Source organism: Leuciscus leuciscus, assembly GCF_965113295.1.
Source record: "Leuciscus leuciscus genome assembly, chromosome: 13".
Taxonomy (NCBI): Eukaryota; Metazoa; Chordata; class Actinopteri; order Cypriniformes; family Leuciscidae; genus Leuciscus; species Leuciscus leuciscus.
Window position 1 is genome coordinate 26,631,917 of NC_138737.1, and position 21,636 is coordinate 26,653,552.

General features: G+C 38.9%; 1 protein-coding gene and 1 long non-coding RNA gene across 3 annotated transcripts in view; both read right to left on the bottom strand.

Moving 5' to 3' along the window:
- Positions 1 to 19: 19 nt before the first annotated feature.
- Positions 20 to 3,777, bottom strand: LOC309512299. Its single transcript, XR_014210948.1, has 4 exons — positions 3,149 to 3,777; positions 1,328 to 1,697; positions 305 to 406; positions 20 to 107 (listed from the first exon to the last, which is right to left on the bottom strand). It is a non-coding gene; the product is annotated as an uncharacterized lncRNA (long non-coding RNA).
- Positions 3,778 to 7,120: 3,343 nt separating this feature from the next.
- The window catches only part of pdlim2 (PDZ and LIM domain 2 (mystique)), a 74,355-nt gene continuing 59,839 nt past the window's right edge, over positions 7,121 to 21,636 (bottom strand). For both annotated transcript variants that reach the window (XM_082187774.1, XM_082187775.1), the window contains exons 7-10: positions 12,985 to 13,103; positions 9,608 to 9,747; positions 9,144 to 9,255; positions 7,121 to 8,309 (exon numbers count right to left, since the gene is read on the bottom strand). In XM_082187774.1, the coding sequence (XP_082043900.1) occupies positions 8,117 to 8,309; positions 9,144 to 9,255; positions 9,608 to 9,747; positions 12,985 to 13,103 (564 nt within the window). In that variant the 3' untranslated portion in view covers positions 7,121 to 8,116. The remainder of the gene's footprint in view (positions 8,310 to 9,143; positions 9,256 to 9,607; positions 9,748 to 12,984; positions 13,104 to 21,636) is intronic.

Here is a 21,636-nt window from a genome sequence, read left to right on the forward strand (position 1 = left end):
CAAATTGAAGGGCCAGTAGTCACTTCTGTTTAGGTCATCGACTCCAGCAGTCCAAGTGGATTGGCATGCCTCACAAATTAACTCGGGCATGGTTCGATCATGTCATCCTGGAAATATCAAAAACACATCCACTGTAATGTAAACCAGGGTTTGGGTTCTTTGTACTATTTATATATTACTTTGTATACTTCATATATTTTTAGTTTTATATCTATGTCAAACTTGTAGGGAGTCGCGTATGGATATATATTTATTTTAAAGATGCTTCTCAAACAGGACAAAATAAAGTTCTTCACATTCTTACCATTCATTGTGACCACAGCAACAATCTTTCCTGGACTAACCCTCAATAACTCTGGTGAACAACCACAGATTTTGTCAGGCATCTCCACAGGTACAAGCCGGACTGAAAAAGAGCATACAGTACACTTGAATTATGTTAAGGGGGTAAGGCTGAAAATAATTTTTGAAGCTGCCGAAGAGGGACCTAAAAAAACAAAACAAAAAAAAACAGAATTGAACATTTTACACCAGTATTCTCTTCATCGGTGTTGCCAGAATGGGCTAAATTGTATGTGATATTCCTTTTCAATAAACAAGAAGTGAATATTGTTAATTACATTTTAGATAGAAATTAGACAAAAATTGTCAATAAATGTAAGTTTTGCTCTATTTCAAAAAATAAAATAAAAATAAAAAATGTTCCAAACAAAGCCACATCAGAACTTCTAATATATATATATATATATATATATATATATATATATATATATATATATATATATATATATATATATATAAATCAGTCAATAAGTTATGACAGCATTACTTGTTACATTAATTATACACATTAATTGTTTTATTTCATATTGAAAAATTGTGATGAGCCACAATAATGTTGTAGTTATAAATTAATTTGTATTGTTAATTATAGATTTATTTGGGTGTTAATTATATAATTTTGCGTGGATTTTAAACAATTAGGCTGTAAAACAAACCAATCTGGCAACTGTTCTTCATCTGAACATTTCTAATATTGGATAATAGTTGTGGGCTAATGTAATACTCAAAATATTACATTCCCCTACGATACATGATGATTATATGCGACAAAAATGAACTTGAATTCAATTAGCTAACTTTGCTAGCCTGCACATTTGGTGCAGCAAGCTATATTTTTATAATGCCTTCTATTATTTACCGTCATACGAAATTGCCACCTTACACATCTAAAGGTTCTAAACACAACTTCTTGTCCTGATTCAACAGTTTTTAGATGTAAATTTAAGAATAGTATCCATCTCTATTAATTAACTCTTCTACTTACCAAGTGGGAAATCGCAATGGACCCTGGGATCGCCCCATACAGTGACGTCAGCGTTATTCATTTAGAGGATTTAATCAATAAAAAATAAAATAAAAAATAAAATATTAATTGAACACAATCGTAGCATATTATATATATTTATTAACATCAACAAACCTCCGATAAAAATACGTTACCCAGCATGCTCTAGTTAAAGCAGTGTATATGTACCAGTTCCTATGACAAGAAAACGCTTAAACTGCTTACTTGCACGCCGTGGAGCGTTGTTAAACTCACCTTTGAATGCAGTTTTACCTGCAGTTGAGCGTTGTTTTGGTTAAACTCACCTCTGAATGCCGTTTTACCTGCAGTTGAGCGTTGTTAAACTCACCTATTCTTAACCATAGGGCCGCGGCCCACGCTTGGGCCGCGAGCGCCACCTGGAGGGCCGCAAAAAACTTTACGTTTTTCACCTGTGGGCCGCGAGGGCCGCGGGACCAAACAAGTTATCAATTGAAGACACCAGAATGACCACTGTTATCCATGAGACAGTTACAATACACCATCCCACCACTAGTGGCAGTAATGCCTCAGTTAGGGGCCGATCACACTGCCGCGTTTTTCAGGTTCGAAAACGCGAGGTGCACAGCACTTACCATCACACAGAACGAGCCGTGCGCTGCATTTTTTATGTTGCTAGGCAACCACTGAAAAAGCTGTCCTGTCCTGTCAGTCAAGTAAACGTCAAATCTGCCGTGCCTTTTATTAACTTTATTAACTTTCTGTTAACATTGTGGTAGTTACGGTTCGTGAAGTCGTTTAGCTCCTGGTAACCCGCGAGAGCACCACAAGTTTATCCTCCATCGCACTCTCCGCGCGTTCAAGCAACTGTAGCTTTCATCACTAAAACGGAAGGCCCGCCTCTCCATTCATTCGATTGGACAGTGGGAAAAAACGCGATGACGACGAGTTGCTTTTTTTCCCCAACTTCAAAAACGCGAGGCGCAGCAGGCACATAAACAGCGCGCAGAACGCTCGCTGTCATAGGAAACCAATTGAAAATAGGCGCCTCTCACTGCAAAAAAAAAAAAAAAAAAAAAAAAAACCGCGTCAGGTGTGATCGGCCCCTTAGAAAGCATTCACGATAGCGGAGGAGTTGGTTTTACCTGCTGCTGCGGATATGTGCGGTCCGGAGGGGAATATTGGGAGTTGTAGCTTGTTCAAATTGGACTGTTGTGACTGTTACTGTTCATTTATAACAGATATGAAGAGCAACTTCAGGTCCTGCCATGCAAAAATGTAGACTGCTGAAACAATTATCAAATTATTTTGCAGATTATAAAGCTATATTTTTTCATTTGTACTTTATTTCAATTTTCATTTACAACTTATTTAATTAGAAAAATATTATTTTGAATTTATTTATTTTAGCAACACATTTTATTGTTTTTATTTTATTTATTTTTATTTATATACATTTTATATTTTTTAAATAAAATTTGTCAAATCTAACTGATTTTTGTGTTAAATATGCCTGACTTGAGCCTTTAACTTTGTTCTTGATGCAGATTGATTTGTTCCATGAATTGTTGTGTGTTTGGCATCTTGTTGTATGTGCAGGTTTACATACACATGAATAATAAACTGTTAAACTGCAAGTGGATTTCATTTAGTTATTGAATACAAATCAAACCAAGGGTGAGATCAATAGTGCTAATATTTGAATGGGCCCTGGGCCACTTTGTACTGTAAAATTTGGGCCCCGACATCAAAAAGGTTAAGAACCCCTGGTTAAACTCACCGCTGAATGCGGTTGCACACCATGTGCGTTGTTAAACTCACCGCTGAATGCGGTTGCCGAACGCGCTAAACCTTTGCGCAGAGAGGGCACTTTGATATCAGATTGCGAGGGTTTTTAAACATCAAAAACCAGTTGGAGGGCCAGATAAATATCATCTGGGGGCCGCCATTTGACTAGCCCTGGCATAGATAATTTATTGTAGTCTATTCCTTTTTATTTGTATTTATTGTAGCCTCGAGCCATACACAGCAGACGGGTTGCGGTGTTACCCAAGACGTCAAATTTCAACGCCGCAGGCTCCGGTTCAGAGTTCTATAGAAGTCAAACAGACTACCCTACACGTTGAAAAATGACGCCAAAGGTATACCCAGTGCGTTAAAAAGTGACGCCAAGGGGTCCTGGCCAAGCGTCCATATTCAACGAGTCCAACTGCGTCCTGTAAAACGCCCGTGGGTTGCATTGATGGTTGAAAGCCATGAGCGTCTCTCACACACGATAAAGGGTGCGTGTTGAATTCGGCCAATATACTCCTGCGGGCAATTAAGGGATGATGGAACCTATATTGTCGTGTTTTTAGTTAGGATACCTAGCACACATTCACGTTTAAATTGAGTAGGCTACCACAGGCTTATTTAAAACTAAACGAAATTGTAGCCTACGCATGCTACTGTTGCTGAAAACGTCTGATATCACGCACTTGGATTGGCTAGCAAAGTCCAACTGCGTCCTGTAAAACGCGGATGGGTTCCATTGGAGGTGGTTAAGCCGCGAGCGTCTCTCACAGACGATAAGGGTGTTGAAAATGGCGAATATCTCCTCTCGAAAGATAAATAATGGAAAACGATGACCTCCTATATTAGGTGTAGGCAATCCTAATCATAGAGCAAACAAGTCGTTGCTGAAAACGTCTTTAGTCTGTGCAGTCGGTCAATGTTGAGGTGAATTGACGACTGGCGAAGCCCTGAGCGTGTAATTACATCGCGGATGGTTTTACATTGAAGTTGGTTGAAAGCCATGTGCGTGTCATCTATACGCAAAAGGGTGCTATATGCGTGGGCAGAAAACGCCGAAGGACGTGACAAAACGGCCTTATATGACGCCCTGAGATGAGAACGGGTTGGAATGTCTCAACAGAAATCGAGACTCATCAGACCTGGCAACATTTTTCTAGTCTTCAACTGTCCAATTTTGGTGAGCTTGTGCAAATTGTAGCCTCTTTTTCCTATTTGTAGTGGAGATGAGTGGTACCCGGTGGGGTCTTCTGCTGTTGTAGCCCATCCGCCTCAAGGTTGTGCGTGTTGTGGCTTCACAAATGCTTTGCTGCATACCTCGGTTGTAACGAGTGGTTATTTCAGTCAAAGTTGCTCTTCTATCAGCTTGAATCAGTCGGCCCATTCTCGCCCACAGGACTGCTGCATACTGGATGTTTTTCCCTTTTCACACCATTCTTTGTAAACCGTAGAAATGGTTGAGCGTGAAAATCCCAGTAACTGAGCAGATTGTGAAATACTCAGACCGGCCCGCTCAAAATTGCTTAAATCATCATTCTTTCCCATTCTGACATTCAGTTTGGAGTTCAGGAGATTGTCTTAACCAGGACTACACCCCTAAATGCATTGAAGCAACTGCCATGTGTTTGGTTGATTAGATTATATATATATATATATATATATATATATATATATATATATATATATATATATATATATATATATATATATATATATAGAGAGAGAGAGAGAGAGAGAGAGAGAGATAGGGATAGATAGAGATAGTTAGAGATAGTATATAAATGTTTGTTTATTTTTTTGAAAATAACCGATCGTTTCACTAGATAAGACCCTTATTCCTCGGCTGGTATCGCAAGCCCTTTGAAGCTGCATTGAAACTGCAATTTGGTCCTTGAAAACCATTGTACCCCATTGAAGTCTACCATCTTCATCTTGGATGACTAAATCTGTATGACTTGTCTTAAAGGAACACTTCACCCATTTGCATTAAGCTTTGTATTGTTAGAAACAAAGTCATATTTTTGAATGGTCGTGCATTATTCCCTCATTTTCCCTTGAGACGGGAGAAATATGGATTTCAGTGTTGCAGTTCCTGCTTATAATGATGTAAAAATCGTCATTTTGCGTCATTCTAAGCAGGAAGTCCCATATCTTTGTAGAGGGGTTGAGACTAAAGGCCATTGCACACTGAGTCCGAAATTTTCGTATGCGTTTTTTCGTGTTCGTCAGCCTTAAAATTCGTCACGCACAGAAACCTTGCACACTGAGTCCGATGCGTATTTATTAAACCTTTGCGGAATAAAATGCAAAAAATACTAAATGGATTCGTCAAGTAGTGAGGATGATTTTGTTGCCCTCTTTCTTCTTAAAAAGAGAAAAAGAAAGAGGAAATATTGGGTCCATCCAATCCTGAGATTGCACCGAGAGGAAGGAGAGTTTCACCTCCTTATCAAGGAGTTGCGAAATTATCCCGAGCGATTCAAAATTTACCTCAGAATGTCAGTGGAACAGTTTGATGCTTTGCTAGCGATACTGGAGCCACATATTAAAAAGACCACCACCAATTTCCGTGAACCAATCGATCCTGAACAGAGACTGGCAGTTTGTCTAAGGTATGGACACACACACACACATTTTAGTTTTTCATACAGTACTTTGTGCTGCGAGACGAAGTGTATCAACTTGTCAGACGCCATTCTGGATTTTGTCGGTCGCGTGTACGGTGGCTCTGAATTGTCAAAAAACCTGGCTGTGGATGCGAAAAACGTAGAAAATCGAACCCGATCCGAATTTTTTTATTTCGGACGAAAGTTTCGTAGACAGTGTGCAAGCGTGATTAACAAAGTGAGGTCGAATTTTTTTTTTTTGGCGTGCGAAAATTTCGGATGCGAATTTCGGACTCAGTGTGCAATGGCCTTAACACTCGTTCCTCATTTTTCCAGGGGGTGGGACCCACTCACACTACAGACCTATTACAGATCAGTGGGCGGGATTTCACTGCGGCTTCTGCAGCCGAGGCAGAAGACCTGCCTGTCGCGGACGAGGAGCCCGCACTGGCTCGAGCTGGGGCGGACTGGTGTTGCCTGTGCTCTCACTGTGCGCCTATGGTAACAGAGATAGAGTCCGCCTGCTGCAAAGAATTTTAACGATGCCAATTTCACCTGGACGAAATCTCTGAATCAGACGAGGACACGGATGTTTGTGTTGTGAACCATCCTATTTTCTGGATTAGTGGGAGTGGCTTACGGAGCTGTGCAATGTGGTGTTGTCTTCCATACAAATGCGCCCTAAAGTTACTTTGTCTTTCCTCGGTCAAGAAGGCACCAAATTCGAAATTTGTTACATTTCGACTACATACATGACCCACTTTCAATAAAGATTAATGTCCCCACGGGTGAAATGCTCCTTTAATGACTTGATCTTTGGTGAGTAAATTATCAGGAAGTTTGGTTCCACTTTATTTTGATAGTCCACTTTAGACATTCTACAAACTGTAACTTTACAACTACATGTCAACTAACTCACATTAGAGTATTAGTAAACTGTAGTAAACTTTCAGTAGACTGTTAGGTTATGGTTAACTGTTAGGGTTCGGGTTAGTAGAATAAATTGACTTCTAGTTGCCAAGTTACTTATAGTCGGTAGAATGTCTATTGGGGGACCAACAAAATAAAGTGTTAGCAAATATTAAGCAGACAGTCTACTAATACTCCAATGACAGTTAGTTGACGTGATGCTGCAAAGTTACTTATAGTTAGTAGAATGTCTAAAGTGGAATATCGAAATAAAGTGTTACCGGAAATTTTAATTCTGAAGTGAACTAATCCTTTAAGTTCTGTTTAGTTCTTTTATTACTACTTCTGTGAGTCAAACTTTTTAATGGAAAAATATCAGTTCACTTTGATTCTTACTGAAGCATCTTATAGTTAAACAAAATGGGCAAATGAATATGTAATTTAACCAAAATACCCTAATGAAGCAAAATAGACAAAACACAATTCATCCACTGATAATCAAAGTTTTTATTTGAAACGGAAAAGGTAAAGAGAGGCAACCCTACAAACACAATGTGAGGATTCACGATTCATCTGACCTTGGCTTGATGTTTTCACTCTGATACTCTTTTCTCCTGCATTCAAAGGACACAGCTGCGTATCTGAGCATGATCAAACCTCTCTCACCCAAAAATACACAATACAGTCAAAATGAAACATGCAACCCTGAACACAAACAAGTGCGTGCAAAACCCTCCGCTCAGTCCAAATACAGTTTAAAGTGAAAAATAAACATATTTACACATTTATCATAATTTCTTAGATTTCCCTTATTTAATACAAAGCAAATGGCAAATAAACTAAATGCGTGTGGATGGAGGATTTGTTGTGGATGATGGTTTCTTTTTATGAAGGGAGAAATATACATCAAACTAAGAATCACTTCCAAGTAATCATCAAACCCTTCAAACAGGTGCAAACTGAAATATATGAAACTGTTTGCAACTATTCACACACACAAACACATTAAGGAAACCAGTCCTGTATGCATTAGCGCTGCTGATGCCCACTTGTAGCATCTAACCATTTGAGTCAAGGTTTATGGAAAAGCTCTACAAATTTCAGCCAAAAATACAAACTATTTAAGATAAACCCAAGTTAAATGTCTATCGAAACAAGCCGTTTTCTAAGCATAATACAACATGTGGAAGTGGCAGGCAATGTAGAAATTCAACTGTAATATGCTGACTGTTATAGAAATAACACACACTCTAATGCAGACGCCCCCTTCCAAATCCAATAGTCTCTAGTTGGGGGGTGTAACAATACCTGGAGGAGAAGACTCAACTGTGCCAGGTCCCAAAGCTTCAAGTGACATTTTGCCAAACCACTCTTATTTGGCTAACATTGGACAACGTAACAATGAAATCATCTTCTCCTCCCTATGCTCCTAGCCAACTAGAGGAGTTGGAGGTGGTGTCAGGAGGGCGGCTGATTGGGCGTCTCAGTGGTGTGGGGACACAACAGAGCGAGGGCTACCGCCGGGAGCCAGGTATCTTTCCCTGGCGTGTTTCTCACAGAACATGTTGTCCTCCACCCAGAAGTGACCGCGCATCTTTAGGTTGAGTCCACATTCTGTACAGGTGTAGCACTCTGGATGACGGAAACAGTCATCTGTGATCCTCACAGCCTGAGTGCTGAAAGGGGAAGGAGAAATTTAACTTTTAACGTCACTGAACACAAGGTCTGTTCTATAACTTAGCGGCCTACTTAGTAGTCAGAGAAGAGCTCATCTCATTGAGGCTGAAATACACTACACGACTGTTGCCTCGATTTTTGCCTGATTTATAGTCTGGTTGATGCTAGTTGCTGAAAATCAGAGCCAGTCTACAGATTTTGAGCAGTCAGAGTTGACAGATTTAGTGTATGGTGGGCACAGACACCCATTTATTTAGCTTCAAACTCTGATTCCATCCATTTGGAGGATATCAAACATGTTTGATATTTTGAATTGATTTTTAGAACACATTGTTTTCATTTTACAGGCATCTCCTAGCAATAAAGCACATGTTTCTGTATTAATTTATTGTGTTCTGAATAACTTGAAAGTCCGGTAGTGTGTGAACCAAGGTCATATGGTGCTTTATGGGATGCCTTTTAAACATCACTGAAGTAAATTAGATTGTTGTCAAAAGGTGGTATCTTTTGGAACAATGTTCTTGGTGAGGACGTACCTAAGGTGCCTTAAAATGCTGTCTAGGTTTTGAAAAGTGTTTATCTCTCTTTATGAAGGTTTTGAAATATATGGACGAATAACCACTGAGATGGTTTTGTCTCAGTCGTACTCAATCATCAACTTTAATAAGCATGAAAAGATGATGAGAACGATTCTTCCCTAAAGGCTAAACATCACACAACCCTCAAGTTACCGGCTCATTAACCTCTCAAGCAATCCCAGCATGCCTGTGCAAAGGACATGCAGTACAATGGAGTGTGTGCAGAAACTGAGGGATTCAGGCGTTTTATCTTACACAATACTGGTGCCACATTTTTCACAGGTGTGGTGTTTCTGCACTCCAGAAACAGAGGACGTGACCTTGGAAGGGCTTGGCGACAACTTGCTTGGAAAAAGGATGGCGCCCTCTGTGAATACAAAAATAAAATTACAATTCCTGGAGGAACATCATTCTCCTTTTACCTTCACCCACATTGACTTTGTCCAAAGCTCACTTTCACTTTGCAGTTTTCAATTTATGCGCAAAAAGCTTTTACGCCATGGTGTCTTCTGACAACCGAAATAAAACATAACACTTTCTGATGATTTTCTTTTTTGATTGTTTTTTATAACAAACACCCAAGTTGGTCTATTATTATTGTTTCAATAATTTCTGAACAATTGTGAAAAATGCGAACTAGACTTTGTTCGACGTTCATTGAATGTCTAAGCCTGTGACATTAATTCCCCAAAGCACTCTTTTTATGCTGTCTTACAAACCTTTCTCATCAGCTTCCAGCACCTCCTGCAGCATCTTGAAGGTGTTGGATTGGCGAGGAGCCGCACGCGATTCTTTGTTCTCCTGAATCATCTTGTACACCTCTGATTCTCTGTCAAACCTCTGCATGGCAAAGTCTGAGCTGAAAGAGAGAAAGAGTTTATTCATCTACAAGTTAAACTTGACACCACCTTAAAAACACAACCAACCAGCAAGACACAATCCAACAGTGATGTGTATATCTTTAGTAAGAATGAAGGGCCTCAGTAATCTTCTTCCATCTCCATCTCTGGATTAAGTAGAAAATATATCCATATTAGTGTAACATTATGGAGCGATCAGTCCTGGTTTTGTACTACAGAAGATATATGATTGCAGATGCCTTTAAGGCAAAAGTGCTTATGCTTTCATGGCAACTTCATAAGTGATTCTGAGTCTATGGATAGTGTATAATGTCTGCTGTGCTATTTTGAGCATATTATAACTCTCAGTCTTTACAAGAAACCAATCTTTTCAAAGACTACAAAATCATTATTCCTTATGACAGATTTCATATTAAAAAGCTATGGTGTGTTAGATAATTAGGTATTTTACATTATGGAAAAACAGATACAAATTTGCCTTTCCACATTACTAGGTAGCAGAGACCTCTGTATTAACTAAACTTGTGTGGATTTGAGTCATTCCTGCCTGGTAAATCTCAACACATGATGTTTCCATCAAAGTATAAGACTTTTTTTCGCTCCATTGTTCTTCCCTCACTCCTGTGGTCGACCCTAATCTCTCTGAATGCAGCAATCAGCAGACTGTACTTGGGGAGTAAAAAGATTGGGATAGAATATGAGTGGGGCTTTGAGAAATGGTGTGTGTTTTATGATGACAGGGTTAATGGGCTGATTAGAGTGCAGTTACAGTAGCCGTCCAGCGGGAGGTTTATGGCTGCATTTTTTTTTGCAGTCATAAACAGAGCTTTCTTGTACACATGGGCATCATATAACTGCTCTACACATATACAGACAAACTATACAGTCAAGTGGAAAACATACACGCATGAAAATAAACACTTTACCCACAAACATACACAATAGTCTGATCAGCTGACAGTCTGTAATGAGTTCAAACATGTGTAGTTAATACAGGTAATGAGTGGAGAACAGGAGGGCTTCTTAAAGAAAAACTAACAGGTCTGTGAGAGCCGGAATTATTACTGGTTGGTAGGTGATCAAATACTTATGTCATGCAATAAAATGCAAATTAATTATTTAAAAATCATACAATGTGATTTTCTGGATTTTTGTTTTAGATTCCGTCTCTCACAGTTGAAGTGTACCTATGATAAAAAAAAATTACAGACCTCTACATGCTTTGTAAGTGGGAAAACGTGAAAAATCGGCAGTGTATCAAATACTTGTTCTCCCCACTGTAGCTGTGACGTAGTTACTCATGTTCATTTCTTTTTCTTTTTTCTTTGGCTAGTAGGAGTTCTGAATGGCCGGTAACTTAGAAGCCAAATTGACCGGTGGGTAAAAAGTTAATTTCAAACCCTGCATGTCTGTATTTATCAGTTTTGCTATTTAATATTGTTTGAATAAATGTTTGCTGTATCTGGTTCCTCATTTCATTCCTTTTTTTTTGAGCAAGCACACAACAGGATTGACAGGATTGGCCTTGTGATAGTTTGCTAATGAGTTAGTTGTCAAAACAAATGTTATCAGGATTTCTGTTTTGTGCAAAGGCCATGATATGGGGTGAGAAATGATTAACCAGTAGCCAAAACAATCCAACAGGACTCTTGCCCTGACAAAGAGTGAATTCTTATTATCGTAACGTCAAACAGAGGCCGAAAAGTACAAAATCAGAGTCAAATTAGATTTAAAGTGTCCGTCATGAGGGTTTTATTGAGTTTCTGGGTGTGGTTGTCACAAGAAACCTGCATGACAGCATCTCATAACTGACATGACTGTTTGCGTGTTGGAATATGAGCTACCATATGGTACTGGACAAAAAGTAGCATGTCCAAGAAATGACCGAAAATTAAAAGAAAGGAGCATTTGGAATAGTCATTACTGAGGAAAAAGCATCTGAAGACACTATAAATCTCCAAATAAATGGCATGTTCACTATCTTCAAGCAGACATGCTTCAAATTGAAACCAGACAGTGAGTTTGAGTTTCCGCTGAAAACTCTCCCAGCACCTCTCAGTTCCCCACAGGGTCAATGGCTAAATTCAATGGGGGACAGGACAACATTTTTATGGGTGCTCCACTTCAACTGTCTGGGACCAAAGAGTAGGTTATAGAATACGAGATCATAGGGGGTCAAAGGAACCGGTTGTCCCCCTTGTGTTGCATTCACAATCCCCTGATATAAATGAGTGCTGCAGTGGGGAAGTATTCAAGTTTCTCCTTCTAAATACTTAAACGGCACCATTTACTGAAGTAAAGACGACATATGCATAGAAAGAACATTCCATCCATCTGCAACCCCCCACAGCTGAAATATGATTACAATCTTGCTAAACAGGCTTCAGATTGAAAAGTGAAAACAGTCGACGCAGCATCATTACATTACAGTGCAGTGCAGAGAACAGAGCGCAGCGCTAGTCTCACATTACAATATTTCATCTTCCCCTGCAGACTAGCCTGTCATTTGCCATGTAAGTTCGAGGAAGATGTCTGAATAGTTTGGACTTACCTCAAAAGCAAACAAAGACAAATTCCTATCCAACTAGTTCAACTCTTGTTGGAACAACAACAGAGCCTACGGTGACAACTGCACACACATACACACATCTAAAACTCCGGCAAACACGCACACACCCCTCTCTGTCGAGTCTTGACGAGATGTAAGAAAGTTGAGAGTTTCAGTCTGAAAGGTGTGACTTTAGGCTGCCTAGTATTGGTTGACAGCAGAAAAGGGGTGTAGTTAATAGTTTGCACCATTTTTTTATTGGTTGAGCAAAAGGGGGTGGGGTCATTGTATGTAGAAAAGGGAGAAGGGTGGGGGGGGAATTAGGGGCAGAAATAATATAATCCATTTCTAGAAAGCAAGACAAAGTGAGAAAGTAAAGGCATTTTTGGGACATTAGCCATGTAGTGCGAGTCATTTAGCCATCTGACAGAAGGAGCCAAAATAAATCTGTTCTGAGAACTGTTAAATTGATGCAATAAAAACTATGCAATTGAACCAGACCTAACCTTCTCCTCATTTTAAAGAAATTATCTTAAATAAATAATTAAATACTGTATGCAATTTATTTCCGTATTACATATTAATTTGTAAAATTATAATTTTAATAATAATTTTATTAGTAATGTAGATTAAAATGTTCTTCTGGGTGACCTGAGAGGAGAAACAAGGCAAATATGCATATATGTACCTGCGTCGAGGGGAAACAGGAGGCTCTCGTTCAATGGGGCTGTGTGGAGAGTATCGTCCAGGGGGAGTTGGAGTCCGACTTGATACGGAGTTACTGCGGAAATCCATGGAAGAGATCTCCTACAGAATACACAGAACATAGGACAGGTCAGAATAACGCACTTTGCAGTGTTAGCTGTACATCCCTAAGATATTTTGTGTGTGTGTGTGTGTGTGTGTGTGTGTGTGTGTGTGTGTGTGTGTGTGTGTGTGTGTGTGTGTGTGTGTGTGTGTGTGTGTGTGTTAGCTGTACATCCCTAAGATATTGTGTGTGTACATCCCTAAGATATTGTGTGTGTGTGTGTGTGTGCTCAGCAGATGTCGGAAAAATCCCAGGATCTTCCCTCGGTCTCATACCCCATGCTGAGGCACCTGCAGTTGCTTAGAGACGTCTGGGGTTGAGCAACCTTATGTGTGTGTAAGCTCAGTCCAAAGGCCAGAAATACTGCCACCCTTTGTTTTTTCCTTAATAATGATCAAATCCAGGGAGTACCAAGATATTTAAGTGCAAATGTAACCAGCATCATAAAGTACTTTTCAAAATGGTAAAAAATAAAGAAATAAATGACTACAGACTTTCAAAGACAGGATTCTGCGGATTCAGGATCCTTTTTTTAATGGCTATTTTTTTTTAATGTTTATCATAATATTGTAAACAGATACAGTGCTATTTATAAAGTTTTGCAATCTGATTTTGTAAATTTGAAGGGTTTTCTGTACAATGACACCAGTTTTTTTTTTTTTTTTACTGTATGTGTAGGGTGAAATACTGCTCTTCCTTCAAGTAGCCAGCAATCAACCCATATCTATATTGCATTGAAAATCACATTCCAGCTCACACCAGAACAGTTAGAACAGAGTGACAGTTTGACCATTAGAAATGTATTTCAAAATCCAGATGAAATATAAGTAGCGTGGACTTAGTTGTGGATTGGATGAAGACACATCTGCAGTGACTGTAAGAAAGGGAAGGGCATTAAACGGACAATGTGATTTGAGAAGTCCTGCATCCGTCACCAGAGAGAAGTCTGTGGTTTCAACAAAAGGTCGAGTTACGAAATTACCTTTACGTTAACTTCATACACACACAATACAAAAATTCCACACCATAAATCACACTATACCAAAATCCACATAATGGATGTTTTAAGATGATGATGAGATCCCTATTCCAGATCAATAAGTGTTCCAGATTGGATCCCACACATGTGAAAATGAAGAATGTTTCAATTGTTCAAGAATATACTGAGGGGGAAATGCTCCATTAGCTGATAAGGAAAAAAAAAAGAAAAAAAGAAATGCAAAGGTCAAAAAGGACAGAAATGCATTCAGATCTGAGAGTCAGATTTTGTACAGGCAAAATCCGAAGAGTTTCCTCATGGAACATGATTTGATAAACTCTGGAGACCATTAAAAAAAACAAAAACATGTGGAGACAGAACACAAACAGGGGGACAACTATAATAAAACAGAGCAGGTGGGAGAAACTGATACCTTCAACCAGGGGTGCAAAACTCCGTTCCTGGAGAGCCACAGCCCTGCAGAGTTTAGTTCCAACCCTGCTTCAACACTCATAACCTGTAGTTTTCAAATAAGCGTGAAGGACTTGATTAACTGGATCAGGTGCTTTTAATTAGGGTTGAAGCTAAACCCTGCAGAACTGTGGCCCCTCCAGGAACTGAGTTTTGCACACTGACCTGAGTATGTTTACATGACAACAATGTAAAAGTTTGACAGCCGACAATGTTGTCAAAACCATTCCCATTCCCATTCACGCGGAACCAGGAAAACGACTACAAAGCTCTATTCATGTCAGGTCCGTTTTTGGAGATGTCACTTAGTAAAGAAACACTACGTGCCTATAGACTGAACACGCATGCGCATGATGTCACCGTTTTCACAAATTCGCTTTTTTGTAGTTTACACAGAAACGATAAAGGTATTGTTTTGAAAAACTTGCACTTTGAATCCCGTTTGCAGGCCCCCAAAACACTGTAGTCGTGTATATGAATGGGCAAACAAATAAAAAGTTTTCTGTTTTTAGTTGAAAATGCTGTGTTTGCCCCTTCCTTAGACCACGAGACACACTTCCAACACTTCATGACTTTCCTCACACATCAGGACAAAGGATGAAAAATTGGTTCCTAATTCCTAAAGCTGGAAGTATGCAGATCTGTCAACATTTCAGCTGGTCTTAGTGTCCAGATAATCTTTGACTGTGATCTTAGCAGGATTCTTGGCCACAGAGACTGAGTACAATCGATTTCACATTCACAAGAGGAGCAGCTGTGTGGAAAGTTTTTCGTGCCGGTCTTGTGAGTTCCTGATGGCCGTGCATATCTACCGGAACTGTTGGGAAAGAGATGAGAGTGATGGAGAAGGCATGCTAACAGATGTTTGGCCCTAATGCTGATTGATGTTGTCCTGGGCAGCTCTTTTGACACCAGCTGTACTAAATGGAGGAGTCTGTTCCCAGGCCAGCTCCAAAATGACAACTTCCACCTGGGGCTTATTGGCTCCATCCATCAAGTTTCACAAAAGCGCAGCCAAGAGCATTTCCGCCCACTTGAAGCAATTATCAGCTGCTGTGACGATCAGTTACACTGCTGGAAAGTTTTGGCGCTAAACGCTAAAGCAAACTCAACTGAGAACAGATTTGCATTCAAAAATTCTTTAAACACATTTAGCAAGTAAGAATACAGAAAAATTTGGTAAACAGTGTTACTTTCTGTCCAATCCAAAGTCTTATTGGCGGCATATTTTCATATGCAGCAAGAAAAAATATATTTCATATTTCAATAAGGTGAAACAAATATTTAAATGTAAACTGTTTTTATATCTATATAGAATTGCTTCTTTTACTAACTCTTAATAAATGTATTATATTAATAAAAAAGGTTTATACATTAGATTCCTATATAGTTTTATACATAAGATTGTTAATAGATTAATTGGGAGACTAGATGTATACATTTTGGGGGTAAACCTACTGACACATCTTGCCCCACTAACGGTTTGACATTGAGGAGGAAAAAAAAGGCAGGAGGAGAGGGTTGGAAATTACTGCAGAGAGGTGTAAGTTAAGAATCCGACCACTAGGGGGAGTCATATACAAGTTAAATATCAATCTTATGACGGAGGACACAGTCAGCTTCCAATAATTTTTCCTTAAGCATTGTTATGGTTTTTATGAGTAACCCATTGCTAACAACATGTCTCTGAGTCAAAAAATTGATTAGGTTTATTTGGATAAGTTGTAAGAAGGAAAGTACCCATTTTCCCTTGATCCAAACAAAAGTTTCCTGTAGTCTAAACTTCTTCTGGATGGCAGCAATGGCATCCAGGCATTCAAACAAACTTCATGGAAAAGTATTTGCTTTTGTATGTCCATAGTTTGGGAACTCCTTTCTCACTGTTTCTCTTTCCTCTTTTCTCCCCCCACCCCCACCCCCACCCCCACCCCCTCTCATCATTCTCACATTTTTATTCACAATACGTATGTGACTGTTAATTTCAGTGCATGTTCATAGGTCTTAACTGGTCCAATAATCAATGCGAATCACACAAAGCACACTTGTGGTATTTTCTATGTTTTCAAACTCGCATCAAGTGCAACCACTAAAAATACTCTGGCACCAGTCACATTTTTTCTAGTTTTCAATATTTTCATCCATCAACCCTATCCCTTTATTCCTTCCCCGTTATGTAATATAAAGCTGTCACCTGTCATCGGTTGGCAATCGGTTAGTTCTACCGTAAAACAAACGAGTCAACCTAAATTAAAAATCAAGCAGATCAATGTTGCCGTTTCTTAACACAATCTGACAAGATTGGCAGAGAGCGAGTTTCCCCTCACACACACCCAGGCACAAATCTCTGGAAATAGACCGTGCCAAGGACTTCTGTCACAAACCGACACAGACCGGGAGTAAACTAGTCCAGAGCGTTGATGCAGGGTTGCCATGAGGTAATGGAGAAACAATGCAACAGAATAAAGTTTGAAAATGAAGAAAATTAAAGCGGGTGATGCTCAGGGCAGTGCCCTTACCAAATTGCAAAATGTTGCGATTTAACAATAAAGGAGTCTAAACTAAAGTCTGTGCACAGCATGTTTCAGAGTAAAGCGAGTTGGGAACATAACGTACGCCACTGCGCCAGTTACACTATGTATTGTTGCACTTTGTTATTGTATTACAGCATATCATAGATTTGTAATTAGACGTGTTTGTAAACCTGTTTTCCGCCAAAATAAAAGCTCAAGTTTAATGATGAAAGCGAAGAAATTAAGACACGTATTGTAATTTTACTACTGTACAGTAAAATAAGTAATATACTGATTATGAAATATACATTTTTCATTTACATTTCACAGTGCAGATGTATTACAACAGTAATATATTGTCTTAGGGAGAATATTATTATTATAAATTATTCAAAAACCCCAGTGTAAATATAATGTGGACAGACACTATCACAACTAAAAAGAGGTTTGAGTCCACTTTAAAGTCCAGGTAGAGGTCAATGCAAAGATTTTTTTCTCTGGTCAATTTGGTCACTCAATTTCGAACTTTCAAAGCACAACTTAAACAACAATGTATAAGATGGACTGAGGTTCACTTGCCCATCTCACAAAATCCTGTGGGAAACACTGGGGGGAGAGGGAGCAATTAGTTTGGACCAAGAAATCGAACCAAGTGTGAAAGCACCCTAAAACAGCTATATTGCAAAATGGTTCAAAGTCCGTGAGGAACAAACTTAAAATTCACTGAGGGGAGACTTGACAGCTGGACATAACATGGATCTGGTGAAAAGAGGAGGAATTTTCCAGGCCTTAGGTATGACAAGATTACACCCCCCAAAACAGTATTAGACACAAATGGCCTGCAGAGGGCTTGCAGTTGTAACTCACTGAGCTGGCACTGCTCTCGCCTGCTTATAGATGCGGTACGGTACCCATCAACAGCACACAGTTAAGATCTAGACAAGCTTGCCAGGAATGCAGTCAAACCCAAACATGATCAGAATGGGAGAAACAAACAGACTCCGACATCGAGGCAGAAGGAAGAGAAGGTAAACTGCCTTTACCATTCCATTAATTTACTTGAAATTGACCTTGGCTGTTCAGTGACCAATGAAACACAAAGTAAATCCAAACAGGTCAATCGGATTTGTGCTTGACCATTTATAGTGTTGGTGAAGTGTTGTTTTACTGGGGAAGGGGTGCATTCCCTTCGTGCCCTGTGTCTGTGAGGATGTAAGCTGTGTTTGTGTTGGACTGAGGTTATGAGAAGGAAAGGAAAGGAAGTCCATGTGCAATCACAGGCTTTTCCTCAAAAGACCAAACACACACACACACATACTCAAGTCTATCTTCTGGCTGGCACAGGTCAGTGTGCTTGATTAGCTTTCATCCGTACCGCAATCAGGACCTCTAAACATCCCCAGGAAAGCACTTGCACATACACAAACATTAACACGCACCAGACTATCTACAAGACCATCGGTGGCACTTCGGTTTAAAAAGTGCTTCTGCTTCTGATTACTCAAAATGGTGAAGGATGAGCTCATGAATATTAATTAGATTATGCACTAATATTAAAATTAGAACATTTCCAAAAGACAAATGCAGACAATTGGGGTGTGTATGGTAAGGACACTTACAATAATTTACCATGGTAACCAGTCTCCACAAAAATACAATAGTTACAAAGGATGTTAATATATATCAGATCTCTTTCAAACAGTGTTAAGAACATGTCAGTTTGTTTCATTTATTTTTTTTTAAATACCGTTACCACAGTAACCAATGTCTTTAATGTAGAAAAATAGCCATATAACCAAAAATATATCTAGTAACTATGGTATTTTGATAAACTACGGTTACCATAACAGTTTTTTTTTTTTTTGTTATCTAAATAACGTGTAGGTGAAGGCAACTAATATGTCATATATCCTCTTCTGATAAAACTGTGCTTTTGCACAAGATTACACTTGCAGCACAGTGATGTTTATCTAGTCCTCTTCTTGCATTAGGGTACTTATTTTCTGAGTTTCAACGAACACTTTAGATTTCAGATTTGTCCTGCGGTCAGCAGTGCATGATGGGAGCTGCAGGGCTTCAATATACACAGTTTTACACAATGAAAAACGGGGAAAGAATCAAAAAAGTAATTGGCTCTTTTTAACTAAAAGGTAAGACTGCCTTGCATTATATTGAGCTTTACAATTTCTCTCATTCATTTCTACGAGTAGTTATTCTGCCCCTCCTTACTCAGTCTCTGCTTTTTCCATACAAAAATGTGCACACAATTGTATGGGACTAGATTTAGGCTGCTTTTTATAATGGTTTCAATTTCCAAAGCTATCACTGACTATTTTTATAGTGACGTGCCACGGGTTTGTTTAAGATAATAATGTAAAAACCACACGTATGATTTTGATTTAGCACCCTTGCGGCACACTTGTGCACGGCAACTCCCTTCGACACACGAGCCATAACATCTCTGTTTGGGGCTTCCTGCCGCATGATTAATTTTGTGTGGTACATATGGCATGAATATGTATCAGAGGACACAGTGCAGCACATGCAGGGGGAAAAATAAACACTGTTCACTTTAAGATTAGGCACTGGGGTTTAGCACACTCGCTGTATGTAGCCATGTCTTCAGCAGAGCTTCATGGAGATGTAGAGTTTATTCAAAGAAGTTAAGATCTCCCGCTGCAGATCAGGATTTAAAGATGTTTCATTTTGAAACACTGAATGGTTTGGTCTGATTGGAGCAATGAATTGTGGGTGCTTCTCAAAAGAACCTTAAGTACAGCTTTAGGGTTACCCACCTAGATCTTAAAACCCTTAGATGCATCACAGTGATATGAAAAACACGGAAATGAGGAAAACTAGTTCTGGTGTTTCAGATCGTCCATATGCCGCCAGAGCATGACATCATCACCGGCTAACATTCATCTACCTCAAGGGAAGATCATCACAAGACCAACGGAGAAACAGATGGGAAAAGAGAAGTAATGAGGATTTCCTGGTTATTTTCTTGTTCCAACTTTTTTTCAGAAAATTTGTACTTGAAGTTTGTAAAATGTGTTAATTTATATTTAGGCACGTTTAATTTTTGTTCGTTTCAGGTAACTTCCATCTTTTTGTCTGGACTTTGTTTGAAAATGACTTTCATTATATGTATATTATTTTTTGGTCCTTTTGGTTGGAAGAAATAAATCTTATCCGTTCACTACCCGTCCTGCCTGTTCTTGGCCCTGACCACCACAGTCTATAGAAGTTTTAGAAATGTATTAGAAAAATGTTTAGTAGAAAAAACAAGAGAGTCTCTAGATCAGTGGTCTCAAGATGACTTAAAAATTAAGATAACTTTATTTGAACTTTATATGAATATGAGGAAACCTATTTTTTAAAATGTAATTCTTAGACTTCTTATTCAAATTCTAAGTGTTAAGCGCGGTGATATGGTAACATTACGCTGAAGGCTGATTTTAAATGAATATTCACTCAAAGCAAAACTTAAAGCTTGTTTGCGTTCGTTGTGGTTTACCGTGAAATGACAGGTCCGTGTCTTTATTAAAATCAACACATTAAATTATTTATTTCTCATCCATCCGTGACCCACCCACAATTTTTGAAATTTTATTTTATTTATTTTTTACCAGTCAAAAAGTTTGAGAACCACTGCTCTAAATGATACATGCCAAATGCTGTAATAATTGGACCAATGGCCTTGTACGAAAAAATGAAATGAAAAAAAAGCCAAAATAAAAGCCACGTGACCATCTGATTCATGTATGCTGTAGGAATCTGAGTAACAAGCGAAAACATCTGTCGAGATTCAAAAGGGATTGTGTCACCGTTTTGGTCCGTTACAAATGTTAGAAAAGCATTTTTTTAAAGAAAACAGTGGAAATTGATCAAGACAGAAATAGGATATCATTTGACCATATGATCCAGGAATGTTAAAGGATCCGTAATTTACAATAAAAAAACGTAAATTAAACCTAGATTCACGTAGATGTTTGTGTACATAACACATGCCCTTCTTATCTCCTTAAACTAATTCAGACAATCTCATTGGGCAGATACATGTGACTTTGAACTCATTCAGATGCTTTTGATTTGCGTGTGAGTGTGGTGTAAGGACACGCATGTTTACTAAAAGTACATCAAACGCAGACATTCAGCATGTGTAGAGAAACACAGAGACAATGAAAGAGAAATTCTAAGCATGTGTTTGCATGTTGCTACTCCAGACAGCGTGACACAGTCCTGACCCAATAGTGTCACAACAATGTTATTATGTTTATGTGAGGAATACTATGCAGCAACTATGCATGACAGCTATAGCAAGTCAAAATTAAAATACAATTTCAACAAATAACCAAAGGATATGCATCATACAGCTGCAACGAACACATGCGGACATGGTTAAGATGTTTAGTTGAATCTGTGATGGTAGTTGATGCCAGCTGTGCCGGTTTCTGTGGGGCACAAACGGCTGACCTCCAGAGACTTTTATGCACTATGGTCTCTACAGTTTAAAAACAACGATGCAGTAACCTCAAAAACATCCGAAGAGTAACCGTTTTACAGGCAGAT